General features: G+C 45.0%; 1 protein-coding gene across 1 annotated transcript in view; it reads left to right on the top strand.

Annotated features, from left to right (window-relative positions):
- The window catches only part of GRB7 (growth factor receptor bound protein 7), a 124,859-nt gene that overhangs the window by 11,838 nt on the left and 99,085 nt on the right, over positions 1-13,936 (top strand). The window contains exon 2 of the mRNA XM_040435835.1: positions 1,073-1,142. Within this exon, the coding sequence (XP_040291769.1) occupies positions 1,073-1,142 (70 nt within the window). The remainder of the gene's footprint in view (positions 1-1,072; positions 1,143-13,936) is intronic.

Here is a 13,936-nt window from a genome sequence, read left to right as displayed (position 1 = left end):
TCCGCATCATAACAGGAGAAGAACTAATGCCATTGATATTGATATATGCAACCGGCTGTTCATATAGCATTTGAGTCATTTCCAAAAACAGCTTCCCAAGGCCAAAATAAGACATCGTAGCCCACAGAAAAGGCCACTCCATCCTGTCAAACGCCTATTTAGAATAGGATTTAATAAAGTTTAATTCAAAGTTTATGTGCACCTTAAAGGGGTTGTCTCACTTCAGCAAACGGCATTTATCATGTAGAGAAAGTTAATACAAGGCAGTCACTAATGTACTGTGATTGTCCATATTGCCTCCTTTGCTGGCTGGATTCATTTTTCCATCACATTATACACTGCTCATTTCCAGGAGTTACCACCACCCTGCAATTCAGCAGTAGTGTCCGTGCTTGCATGCTATAGGGAAAAGTGCTGGTCTATGTAAAATCCTGCTGTCCTGGCCACCAGACAGGCCAACGCTTTTCCTTGTAGTGTGCAAGCACAGCTGCTGCTGCATTGCAGGGTGATTGTAATTCTTGGATATGAGCAGTGTATAATGTGACGGAAAAATGAATCAAGCCAGCAGATGAGGCAATATGGACAATCACAATACCTTGTATTAAGTGCCTTGTATTAACTTTCTCTACATGATAAATTCCATTTGCTGAAGCGAGACAACCCCTTTAAGGTTAAATACTAAAATTCTGGCTGCCTTCAGCCACCACTAGAGTGAGCTTAAGAGCTTACTATATATTGTTTACAGTATGCTCCCCCTAGTGGTGACTGAAAATGGCCAGAATTTTATCATTTAGTCGCCATACAGATAATTTGAAGCTCTCTATCAGGGAAACTGAGCACTGCATGCTATAAAGATATGTAAAAAAAATTGATCAGTACAGAATCTTGAACATAAAAAGAGACATGATCTTAAAAGGAGAATATTCACTTTAAATTATCATCAGGCACTACATTAATGTTTCCATTGGACCTAAGGTCACTACCCTATTGTATCTGAGGTAAATATGATCAATATTCTGAGATGGCGGTGTGTGGTAAGGCAGTAATCACAATGTAGAATTTTCCTTTAAAGGAGAATGGTGATGGACGGGTAAGCTGTGAGGCCATAGAGTGTGATGTGAATGAAGACAGCTTGGAAGATGGTAAGTACCTCAAAGTTCTTCTTATTTCCACACCTTTAAGGATAATTACATTAGATGGACCATGCTTTACCTGTGATTGTACCTACCTAACCCATCAATGTAGCTGCTGCAAAAAAAGAAAGCTAAAACAACTAACTAGCCTGTCTGTTGTGACCTGTCTTGAAGCATGTCTTAAAGAGGTTGTCCGGTTTCAGGAGGATACCGGACAACCCTTGGAATCTGTCTGCAATAAAGAACTGGTAAGTATTTACCTGACAAATCCTGCTCTGCCGCTTCTGTTCTCCTGGTAAACAGATCCTGTTCAGGAGAACCTAAGCAACAGCGTGGGATCTGTCATGTAACCGGACATAAAACTGATACTCTGTACTATACCTAGTGCAGGTGCACCAAGCCCTGGAAGGAAGTAGAGTAGAGGACGAGAGTGGTGCTAGTGGCAATGATGGCGGTAGAAGTCCTCCACAATGCTCTCTGGGCCTAGTAGTGATGGGAGTGCAGCGACCGCGTCCACAGAGGCAACACGTGAGATACGGTGGGCCGAGGGGGGTAGTAGTAGTTGTTTTAATCACGGTTAGCACCTGGGTCGGAGTGCAGTGATGGGGAAGACAGCACTAAATCCTCCGGGGCACTCTCTATTACAGATATCACCAGCCAGATGGTAGTCGAGGTGCCCTTGATGGCAGGGGCGTAACTACCATAGCGGCAGACCATGCTATGGGGCCCAGTTGGGATTGTCCCCTCTTCTGCTGGAGGTGAAAACTTGATCAGGACTCATCCCTCTAAAGGAATAACTTTTAGTAAACGAGACAGAGGAAAAAATGGCCCAAGGGTCATTGAAAGGGGTTTAGGCAGAAACCCTTCTGTCCTGTGTGGGGGTCTGATTAGATCATTGCTCTGGGGCCCTCACTTCTCTATGTATGCCACTGCTTGATGGTATAGGTGTTTCGAGTGCTTTGGAGTCTGGGACCCTGGTGTTCGTGACGCCAGCACCGTTAGGTGCAAAAGTTAGTGGTGGAAAAGATGAGGAGTCGCTTTTAGTAAAACAGTTGAACCTTTACTTAAATCACTTTTCATTTAAATGGCATAAAGATATGACTCAGATATTGGTTTAGCTGTAATCCTTGTAACAGGCTTGGCAATTCTGCTGGATTCTGCTGGATCTCTCTGCAGCGTTTGATACCGTTGACCATAAACTCCTCCTCACCATGCTCCACTCAATTGGCCTTAAGGACAGTGCTCTCTTGGTTCTCTTCCTATCTCTCTGGCCGCTCCTTTAGTATATCATTCACTGGCTCTTCTTCTTCTCCTCTTCCTCTTGATGTCGGTGTTCCTCAGGGCTCAGTACTAGGTCCTCTACTCTTCTCCCTCTATACAGCCCCCATCGGACAGACTATCAGTAAATTTGGCTTTCGATACCATCTCTATGCTGACAACACCCAACTATACACTTCATCCCCTGACATCACCCCTGCTTTACTCCAAAACACCAGTAATTGTCTGGAAGCTGTCTCTAATATCATGTCCTCTCTGTATCTAAAACTGAACCTGTCAAAAACTGAACTTCTTGTCTTTTCCCCATCTACTAACTCACCTAAACTTGATATTTCAATTTCGGTCTGTAGCACTATCATAACTCCTGTGCAACATGCCCGCTGTCTTGGGGCCACATTTGAGTCTGATCTTTCCTTTGTTCCCCATATTCAATCACTTGCACGCTCTTGTCGTCTGCACCTCAAGAATATCGCCAGAATCCGCCCTTTTCTTACGGTGGAAACGGCAAAAACTCTTGTTGTTGCCTTGATTCATTCTCGTCTTGACTACTACAATGCACTACTAATCGGTCTCCCTCTCACTAAACTCTCCCCCCTTCAGTCTGCAGCCAGGCTCATCTATCCATCCAACCGGTACACTGATGCTACTAGTCTGTGTCAGTCACTTCACTGATTGCCCATCCACCACAGAATACAGTTCAAACTTCTCACCCACAAAGCTCTCCACAGTGCTGCACCTCCATACATCTCCTCCCTCATCTACATCTACCACCCTACTCGTGCTCTCCGTTCTGTTAGCGACCTAAGACTAATAACCTCCATAATTCGTACCTCTCACTCCCGTCTTCAAGACTTTTCTCGAGCTGCACCTACTCTCTTGAATACTCTTACCCCGGAATACTAGGTCAATTCACAACTTCTCTACCTTCAAACGTGCCTTAAAAACACATCTTTTCAGGCAGGCTTATCAAGCTACCTAAACTGACTACTCCCCCCACCAACTCCTCTGGCCTAAACTCAATACTTTAGCAGTCCCAAACCCGAAGCAGATCGGCCGGCACCACTCCTGTCAGTTCAATAATGGCTCAAATCCTACTTATCACAATCAACTATTGTACCTTATGTGTCACCCCCAATTCCTCATAGATTGTAAGCTATTGCGAGCAGGGCCCTAGTGTTTCAGTTGCATATTAGCCAGTTAGTTTTTTTTCGTACATGAACCCTATGAATTTGTAAAGCGCTGCGGAGTATGGTGGCGCTATATAAATACATTTTATTATTATTATTATTATTATTATTATTAAATGTAACTTGAGGAGTTTTCATTCTGTCTATACTTTGTCCACACTTTAGCACTCAGGTACTGAATATAATAACTCTTACTGGTTAGTAGCAATCCACAGGGCGGCTCCCTAATGGCAGGCATCAGTCTTCTGCTCCATTCTTTGGAATGGATGTTCACTGAAGAATTACGGTCCACTATGTCCATAGAGGCATGTGGTAAAGGATAATTTTGCGCATTAATCATCCGGCTGTGTCCAGGTACTTTTAGGTTCCTCCTGGTCACTGGTGCTTGTGAAGTCCATTGGCAAATTTAGCTCTAACCTCCACTAGACTTTCTCTATATCAAACGTAGACTCACTGGTCTGTGCTGCAGTAATACTGTTCTCTATGCTCCCTTAGCTTGATCAGGGCCAAGGGGCTAAAAAAGTAGCTACATGGTGGACTAGGGCTGTTCTGCTCCTCCATTAACCTACTTCCTTCTACTAATCTATCCACAACCAACTCTCTACTCTACCTCCTCTTTATTAACATGCCCCAGACTATATATAGGATTGGTGCCAGCACCACCTAGGGGAGAATAGATATAATGACACTCTAACAGCCTGTTAATAGGAATTACAGCTACATACAGAAATACATTTGGTAAGCTTATACAAAAGTTTGAAGTGCCCACGACAATCACTGAGTGGGACACTGCAGGAGGGTGTACCCTGGTTCCCTCGAAGCACAACCTGGTTTTGGAGGTTGTCCTGGCTGGCGGTTCTGGGTGCTCTTGATGTTGGCGGGATTTAGGGTTGCAAAACAGGGTCCGCACAAAGTTGCAAAAGGCAGTGCAATACTGTGGCATTTCGAAAACTGTAAAATTGGCCTGGTAAGGAACGGGAGTATTAAAGGGGCTGACCACTTTCTGGCTACTGTTGACCAATGTGTAGGTAAGATGGCAATATTGATCTTGCTAATATAGCCTTTGTTGAACGAACACAGAGGGAGGAGGGGAAACGTATTAGGACTGGATAGGGGGATGGTCACACTTAGTGAGTCCCTAATCTGAGCCCCGACTACTGACGGTATGAAGAGACCTTGATGGTAGGAATGTTCATACACAGGAACCTAAGCCCTATCTCACCCTAACAGGGCCCTGGAGATAGTGTCAAGACAACGGATGGCCTGTTCCTTCCAAGCTGAAGAAACAGGAGATCCCCTCAGGCCTAATACTAAAAGGAAGGGGAAATACAACAAACAAGAAATAAAGGAAAGACACTTAACTCTGAAGTATGCAGACGAGCAGGAACTCAGAGGGGAACCAACACCAGCACTTCCAACATCCAAAAGGAGCTATCACCCGCATAGCATGCTGGGTGAGACCAGACTAAATAGAGGAGGAGGAATGACCACTTAAGCTACACCTGAGACCAGAGTTGTGGTCATCCCCAGCAACAACACGGAAAGTGAAACTAAAGAGGCTGTCAATCACGTGCAGCCAGTCTTCTCGATCTTCTAGTCCCTGTCACGGGCGGGACCGTGACAGTGCCGTTTGCTATATTTCAGAAGCCATGTCCCCTTGTTAGGCATAGATTTCCGCGTGGGTGCGATGCACTGAACGTCATCGATTTTCACGCACGGTTGCTAGGAGACGATTGGGATGGGGACCCGATCATTATTATTTTCCCTTATAACATGGTTATAAGGGAAAATAATAGCATTCTTAATACAAAATGCATAGTACAATAGGGCTGGATGGGTTAAAAAATAAATATATATAATTTAACTCACCTTAATCCACTTGTTCGCGCAGCCCGGCTTCTCTTCTGTCTTCATCTTTGCTGTGCAGTAGGAAAAGGACCTGTGGTGACGTCACTACGCTCATCACACGGTCCATCACATGGTCCATCACCATGGTAAAAGATCATGTGATAGACCATGTGATGGGCGCAGTGATGTCATCAAAGGTCCTATTCTTTAAAGAAGAAGACAGAAGAGAAGCCGGGCTGCGCGAACAAGTGGATTAAGGTGAGTTAAATTATTTTTTATTTCTTTTAACCCCTCCAGCCCTATTGTACTATGCATTCTGTATTAAGATTGCTATAATTTTTTCTTATAACCATGTTATAAGGGAAAATAATACAATCTACATAACACCTAACCCAAACCCGAACTTCTGTGAAGAAGTCCGGGTTTGGGTACCAAAAATGCTGATTTTTTTCACTCGCGTGCAAAACGCATTACAATATTTTGCACTCGTGCAGAAAAATCGCGCATTTTCCCGCGACGCACCCGCATCTTATCCGGGCCAAAAACATGACGCCCGTGTGAAAGAGGCCTATGGCCCCTTTCACGCGGGCGCGTTTTCCGCGCGGGTGCAATGCGTGAGGTGAGCGCATTGCACCCGCACTGAATCCTGACCCATTCATTTCTATGAGGCTGTGTACATGAGCAGTGATTTTCACGCATCACTTGTGCGTTGGGTGAAAATCGCAGCATGCTTTATTTTGTGCGTTTTTCATGCAACGCAGGCCCCATAGAAGTGAATGGGGCTGCGTGAAAATCGCAAGCATCCGCAAGCAAGTCCAAATGCGGTGCAATCTTCACGCACGGTTGCTAGGAGATGATCGGGATGGGGACCCAATCATTATTATTATAACATGGTTATAAGGGAAAATAATAGCATTCTTAATACAGAATGCATAGTACAATAGTGCTTGAGGGGTTAAAAAAAAATAAAACATTTTTTAACTCACCTTAATCCACTTGTTCGCGCAGCCCGGCTTCTCTTCTGTCTTCATCTTTGCTGTGCAGTAGGAAAAGGACTTGTGGTGACGTCACTACGCTCATCACATGGTCCGTCACATGATATATCACCATGGGGAAAAAGATCATGTGATGGACCATGTGATGAGCGCAGTGACGTCATCAAAGGTCCTATTCCTCAAAGAAGAAGACAGAAGAGAAGCCAGGCTGCACGAACAAGTGGCTTAAGGTCAGTTCAATTATTATTATCATTTTTTTAACCCCTCCAGCCCTATTGTACTAAGCATTCTGTATTAAGAATGCTATTATTTTCCCTTATAACCATGTCATAAGGGAAAATAAAATCTACACAACACCTAACCGAAACCTGAACTTCTGTGAAGAAGTCCGGGTTCGGGTCTGGGTACCAAACATGCCAATTCTTCTCACGCGCGTGCAAAACGGATTACAATGTTTTGCACTCGCGCAGAAAAATCGCGCATGTTCCCGCAACGCACCCGCATCTTTTCCCGCAACGCCAGTGTGAAACCAGCCTAAGAGTTTCTGATGCAGGGGCGGACTGGGAACTTAAATTGGCCGTGGAAAAAACTAAAAGTGGCCCCATGTTCCGATTGACAGAAGAGAGGGCAGCACATGTAGGCAGAAACAACATAAGTAGGTGTGGTCAGCAATAACTTAGTGCAGCACAAAATACTCCCAGCAGAACCAAATACCACAGTGCAGCACAAAATACTGCCACCCCTGCCCCAGTATTTAACAGCATCACCATCCGGCAATACAGTTTAATTCAAGAGAGCCCCTGAGGCCGTCGGCCAAGTGCATAGAGGTACCTGATGCTTCTAGCATTAATTAATGCTGAGAAGATAGGTTCTTTATGTACCTGGCAGGCGGCCCCCTGGGCATCTGTCCGCTGGCAAATCTCCCTGTAGGGTCTATGGCCAATCCGCCCCGTTCTGGTGTAATGTTCTCAGGAAGAGACTGGTACGATCTTCCTACCGTGAGCACGCCAAATAACCCTACTTTGAAGCTAATTTCTTCACTGAGCAGCACTTTTCTTTCATTTTCTCAATCTTTGACACTATATAAGAGGAAAAACATTATTGGGCACATTTATTAAAACTGGGGCAAGGGAGACATGGAGGGTTGCCCATGGCAACTAATCAGATTCCAGTTCTCATTTTTGAGAGGACCTTTTGTAAATAAAAGCAGTAATCTGATTGGTTGCAATAGGTCACTGCTCCACTTCCCTTGTACAGGTTTTGACAAAAGTCCTGGGTGTTCATGGTGGCTACTGTCCCAACACAGGTCTTCTCGTGCCCACAGGCTGCGTGTGCTATTACAGCTTAACCCATTGCATGTTAATTAAACTGTGTCGCAATACCAGACATCCTGTGGATAGATGTGGCGATGTTTCTAGAAGAAAGAGGCCATGTTTTTTTAAATCTGGAGAACCCTTTTAGCATTCCTGTGCTCTCTATCATCCATGAGCCACACGTCTGTCCTGTTTTTTCACTGTTACCCGTGCTGGGAGCGGCAGGTGAATTTGTCATTCTGAGGTGGTTATTAAGACGTCTCAATAAGATGAGTCACTGGTGCCTTCCATCACTGTTATTAGCATTACTTTTATTATGGTTATAGCTGTGTATCATCCTTGAAATGACTAAAAACATAACTACATGTGTAGATCTCTTATGGTGAGCGCACAATGTCAGGGACATAATGGGGCTGGTAAGTTGTATCTAAGCAGGTGCACAGATTGAAGCTCCTGGGCCCATGTGTCATTTATAATGGGGGCATCAGGACTGCCACCTCTACACAACCTATAACTATGCCCCTGTATCTAAAGCTGGCCATACACATTAGATAGAGGTTGGCTGATGGTTGGACAGCAGTTGAACAGACGATCATATGGTGAAAGTTCTGTTCGCAGACACGACCATTCACATTATAGTCCATATTGGCCGTTACAGTTGTTCAGATAGGTCATACATGTTCAATAAAATCGGGTGATGGACGAAAGATCTTTCAGGGAACGAACTTTCAAAGAAAGATCTTTCGTCCAACTGTCGGATGAATATATTAAACTTGGCTAACTTATTTTTATTTCACACGATATTGTGTGATTGATTATTGTTAAATTTCACCCGATGAACATTCATTTTGGTTTGAAACCTCCTGTTTCGATCAACTTTAGACTAATGTGTATGGCCACCTTAAGGCTCTGCTTAGGGCGGGTTCACATCAGCATTACAAATTCCTTTATTGTTTTCCGTTATAACAGAAAATAATGGACAGGACTTTCTTTTCCGTCCTGGATGACGGAAACCAGACGGATCCGTTATGTTTGCCCATAGACTTCTATTATGACAGATCAAAACAGAAATGCCTCTAAAGGTTTCCGTTTTGAATTCCGTCTTACAAATTCCATTATTCCATGTTATAACGCAAAGCAATAACGGAATTGCAAACGCTGATGTGAACCCGCCCTTACATTGACAATTTTTTCCAGTCCATTGTGGTCCCAGTGTTTTTGACGATAAGGATAACATAGTCTGCAGAACTACTCTTGCCATTAAAACAGAGAAACCCTGATGGAAACTAATAGATCCCAATATGATTCTGTGGGATCCATTAGAGTTCCTTGGGATCCATTTCAAATCAGATCTGTTACATTTGCTATTGACATTATTGTCTAACTCTGTACCAGTGATTGGTTGGCTTATCTTGAGAAAGAATTTTATGCTAGAACTGTGGAGTAATTTTGTCGCTAAATGTTGCATGCTAAGCCAGGCCCCTTTCGGTGAAATTCCACCCATTTCCGATAAACCACACTCCTAGGCGCAGATAATTTAAACCTCAATGCACCAGATTTTTTAGGTGCACTTACATTAGGCTAGGGCTACGCGACACATAGGGCCCAACTACACTGGGATTGCAGGAACAGGATAAAAGTTCAAATCAGGTTCCACTTTATTGTGGCACAAACAGCAGAAATAGATAGCCTTTACACTTTCGGCAACAAAAAAAACGTAAAACAAATCCTGCTCGTCTGAGCACTAACTAATACAGATAGTATCTGCCTCAGCTATAAATCACAGGGCATCAGGTTTTTTTTTTAGTCAGGACAGCAGCCAGCCTCCTGGACTTATCTCCAGACATCACTTCCCCCAGACTGACAGCCTGGGACAGTTTTTTTTAATTTCCTCTTAAAGAGGACCTTTCATCAGTTTTGACATAGGCTAATTATGGTATTACCTTGTAGGGCGGCCCCCACTGATGCCATGGGTGTATTTTTTTTTCTCCCTGGCTGTGAGCGGTCCGCTCTGATTGGATCGCGCTCACAGCCAGGGAGAAGGTGACGCCCACACCAGAAGACTGTGTTTCCTCCCCGTAGCAAGTTTGCTGCTCATTATAATACTGCTGCCAAATCATCGGGGGGAAGGGGGCATATCGGGGGGAAGGGGGGCATAGCGGGGGGGGGGGGGGTTGAAAAAAAAATACACCCATGGGGCCGCCCTACAAGCTAATACCATAATTAGCCTATGTCATAACTGATGAAAGGTCCTCTTTAATGGTCGCAGATGGCTACACCTGGAGATCCCTCAGGCTAGGGGAAAGCATGCCCTGGAATGGGGTGGACTGGGGAGGTCCCTCTACCAAGCCTACCTTCCCCAGTCCAATAAAATCCAGCCCATAAACTACTAAAGAAAATAGCTTCAGCAACTATATTCAGCACCATTCTGGATCTTACTTACCTCACCAAGTTGAGGAACCTGGGTGAGATATACACCCCTTCCAGGACTTTACCATAATACTTTCATGTTCACATTACCACAGAGATGACACATTTGACATAATTTACACCAGAAAACCAGCCCATCTGTGGCATAGATTTTATTTTCTGGCGCACAGATAACAGAAGATGCACCAAACGTTAAGAGTTATCACCTCTTAATAAATTTGGAAAACCTCAGGGATTGGCAGCACTACTTATCCCACATACTTGGGTACAGACCGGTAAACAGGCTTCAAGCCGGATGGTGCACGCAGATAGGGATCCTGGCTGGGGGTCCCGACTCTTCCAGAAACTTCAATAATCCGCAGCACTCGCCAGTAGTTGGTGAAAAATAGTGATTTATTCACTCAGACAGCCAGATTACAGCGACGTTTCGACCTTGGTTGGTCTTTATCTTGATAAAGACCAACCAAGGTCGAAACGTCGCCAGTGGCGGATCCAGAGCCTGGTCTCGGGAGGGGCACTTCCAGATTATTTTTTGTCCGCCACCACAAAACAATGGTGCTTATAGAACAGACTACACAGTGTAGAGATATACTGTATATTGTGTGGCACAGTGTAGGCTATATGTGTATAACAAACATATTCCACATGAAAACTTACAATTACTTGGCTTGGCCCTTGGGGATCTCGGACACCACTTCAACACTTGGCTAGGGGGGCTCGGCGGAGCTGATGTTGTGTTATCCTAATGAGAAAGATTTCATAATAAGGATTTGGAGAAGGGGCAGAGGGATAGCAGAGCAGGGAGAGGCTGGTGCTGCTACTAGGAGGTCATACCATGGGGGAGTAATAAAGCCCACCATAATGCCCCCCCAGTAGAAATAATTCTCCTTATAATGTGCAAAAAATACCCCCTTGTAATGCCCCAGGTGAGCTAATGTCCCCATAGTGCCCCCATAATGTGCCAGTATAAAATACCCTTATATAGTGCTCCCAGTAAATGCCCCCATAGTGCTCCACACCCTCCTTCCTCCTAGTGCCCCCCATAATGTACCAGTATAAAATGCTCCAGTAGATGCCCTCAGTGTCCCCCATAATTTGCAAGTATAAAATACCCATTCTTAGTGCCCCCCGTAGATGACCCCATAGTACTCCTATCCCCCCTTCCCCATAGTACCCACCATAATGTGTTCCAGTATAAAATTGTACTGTACAGAGCCACCCATATAAAATACCCCTTCTTTGTGGCCTCAGTAGATGCCCCTATAGTGCCCCCAATGATGTTCCAGTAACAAGAGCAACCCCCCCAATCATGTGCCAGTAATAACAGCCCCCCCCCATGTGCCAGTAATAACAGCCCCCATGTGCCAATGATAACAGCCCCCCATGTGCCAGTAATAACAGCCCCCATGTGCCAATGATAACAGCCCCCCATGTGCCAGTATTAATAACAGCCCCCCATGTGCCAGTATTAATAACAGCCCCCATGTGCCAGTATTAATAACAGCCCCCCATGTGCCAGTATTAATAACAGCCCCCCCATGTGCCAGTATTAATAACAGCCCCCCCATGTGCCAGTATTAATAACAGCCCCCCCATGTGCCAGTATTAATAACAGCCCACTCATGTGCCAGTATTAATAACAGCCCCCCCATGTGCCAGTATTAATAACAGCCCCCCCATGTGCCAGCAATAACAGCCCCCCATGTGCCAGCAATAACAGCCCCCCAATGTGCCAGCAATAACAGCCCCCCCATGTGCCAGCAATAACAGCCCCCCCCATGTGCCAGCAATAACAGCCCCCCCCATGTGCCAGCAATAGTATTGTATATATATAAAAAAAAAAAAAATATATATATATATATATATATATATATATAACATACTTACCTCCATGTCAGCGGTGCGATGCAGGTCTCTTCCGACCTGTGTCCCTCACTGTACGGCTCAGGCGGCGCGATGACGTCATCGCGCCGCCTGCGTCAGCCTCTGATAGGCTGCAGGCACTAGTGCCTGCAGCCTATCAGAGGAAGGGAAAGGAACACGCCTCTCCCTCCCCTGCCTCAGCACAGCCATCTGTATCGCTGTCCTGAGGACGGTGATACAGATGACTATGGAGATGAGCGCTTCCACAATGGAAGCGCTCATCTCCCTGTGCCCCGCCGCCACCAGCTCGGGGGAGGGCAATTGCCCCGTTGCCCCCCCTCCCTGGATCTGCCACTGAACGTCGCTGTAATCTAGCTGTCTGAGTGAATAAATCACCATTTTTCACCAACTACTGGCGAGTGCTGCGGATTATTGAAGTTTCTCTTAATAAATTTGGCGCATCTTATGCCAATAGACTCAAGTGTTTACGCAGTGTTCTCCTATAATTTCAAAACCATTTCCAGGAGAAAATGAATCTGAAGTAAGTTATACGGGTTCATCACTGTCCAGTTTTTGGACATGACTTGAAGCTATATCAGAAGATGGCGAGAATCCACCAGGTAATCGCTAATGAGCTTTCATAGGAATGCTTGTTAGAGATGATCTGCTGGTGGAAAGGTGCCGCAGATTACCCGATGAACGAGAGAAACGCTAGTTGGTCGGGTAATTGAATTGTTTGTGTAGCACCTAAATCATTGTTTGCCAGCAGCAGATTGTGCCGTGTAAACACTCTCTGCTGCCAGCAAACAAGTCTATATGGGGAAGAGTGATGGCGTTAGCGATCACTCCTCCTCATACTGTGGAGGGGATTTCTGCATGTAAATGCAACTTTCTCCTCCACTGATGAGCAAGCGATTGCCGGGAAGGAACGCTTCCTTCTCGACAATCGCCTGCTAAATTGTCCCGTCTAAAGGGACCTTTAGAGCAATTAACCTATTGTACTGATAACTTTCAGTGGCCTTTTAGATATTCCCGGCCTATCTTGGTTAACCTTTTCTAACAATCTTGTTTAACGGAATTACGTGCAGAAAATCCACAGCGTTTATAGAAGCGCACGTTTTGCACATCTGCTTTGTAATCGGTACAGTAATTTTTAATCCACATCATGTCAATTTATACAGCAGATTTTCAGCACAGATTTTTACCTTACAATGCAATCCATGATAAATCCGCCCCAATAAATCCGCCCTATGAGGCCATACCCGTTGGCTACCTGCACAGGGTGCGTGTTACACATGGATATTTGCGCAGAAACTTGTCCGTGCCTAAAATTGAACTGAGGTGCGGATTATGAAATTGACGCCATGTTGTGCGGATTTTCAGTGCAAATTTCTCCTTTTGCGGTGCAAAATCGCGACATAATTGGTAGAGCAATTCTGAAACCCACATAAAATACAGTGCTGTGTGCTTGTGGCCCTAGAGTCTGTGCTAGATATAAATGCAGCAGAGGCAAAGTTGTAAGTTGCAGCAACGCAGAATTTGTCATTTGGAGTAATTCACTGTCATATCACAGTGCGCCAAGTGTGACACATTTAGCACTGCTACATCTGCTTCATATACATGCACCTCTGATGGAGATTCTGTTTGGTACTTGGGATAGCAATGATGGACAGCATCTTGGTTGATATTATGATGGACAAGTCATTCTGGCCACTATAGGATATGCTGGACATCTCGTTTGGTATTTTTAACAGCCTGTGCCCTCCCTCATTTAACCCGTACCCTCCCATCTCTTAAGGAAACGTGCAGCTCAGCTACTAATTCCCTCCTAAGCAACAGACAGAGGAGGAGAGGCTTATACATGGGCATTGGAGCCAGTCCAAGAGTTC

The sequence above is a fragment of the Bufo bufo genome, chromosome 6, assembly GCF_905171765.1.
Source record: "Bufo bufo chromosome 6, aBufBuf1.1, whole genome shotgun sequence".
Taxonomy (NCBI): domain Eukaryota; kingdom Metazoa; phylum Chordata; class Amphibia; order Anura; family Bufonidae; genus Bufo; species Bufo bufo.
Note: the sequence above shows the minus strand (reverse complement) of the source record. Positions and strands in the feature narration are given on the sequence as shown.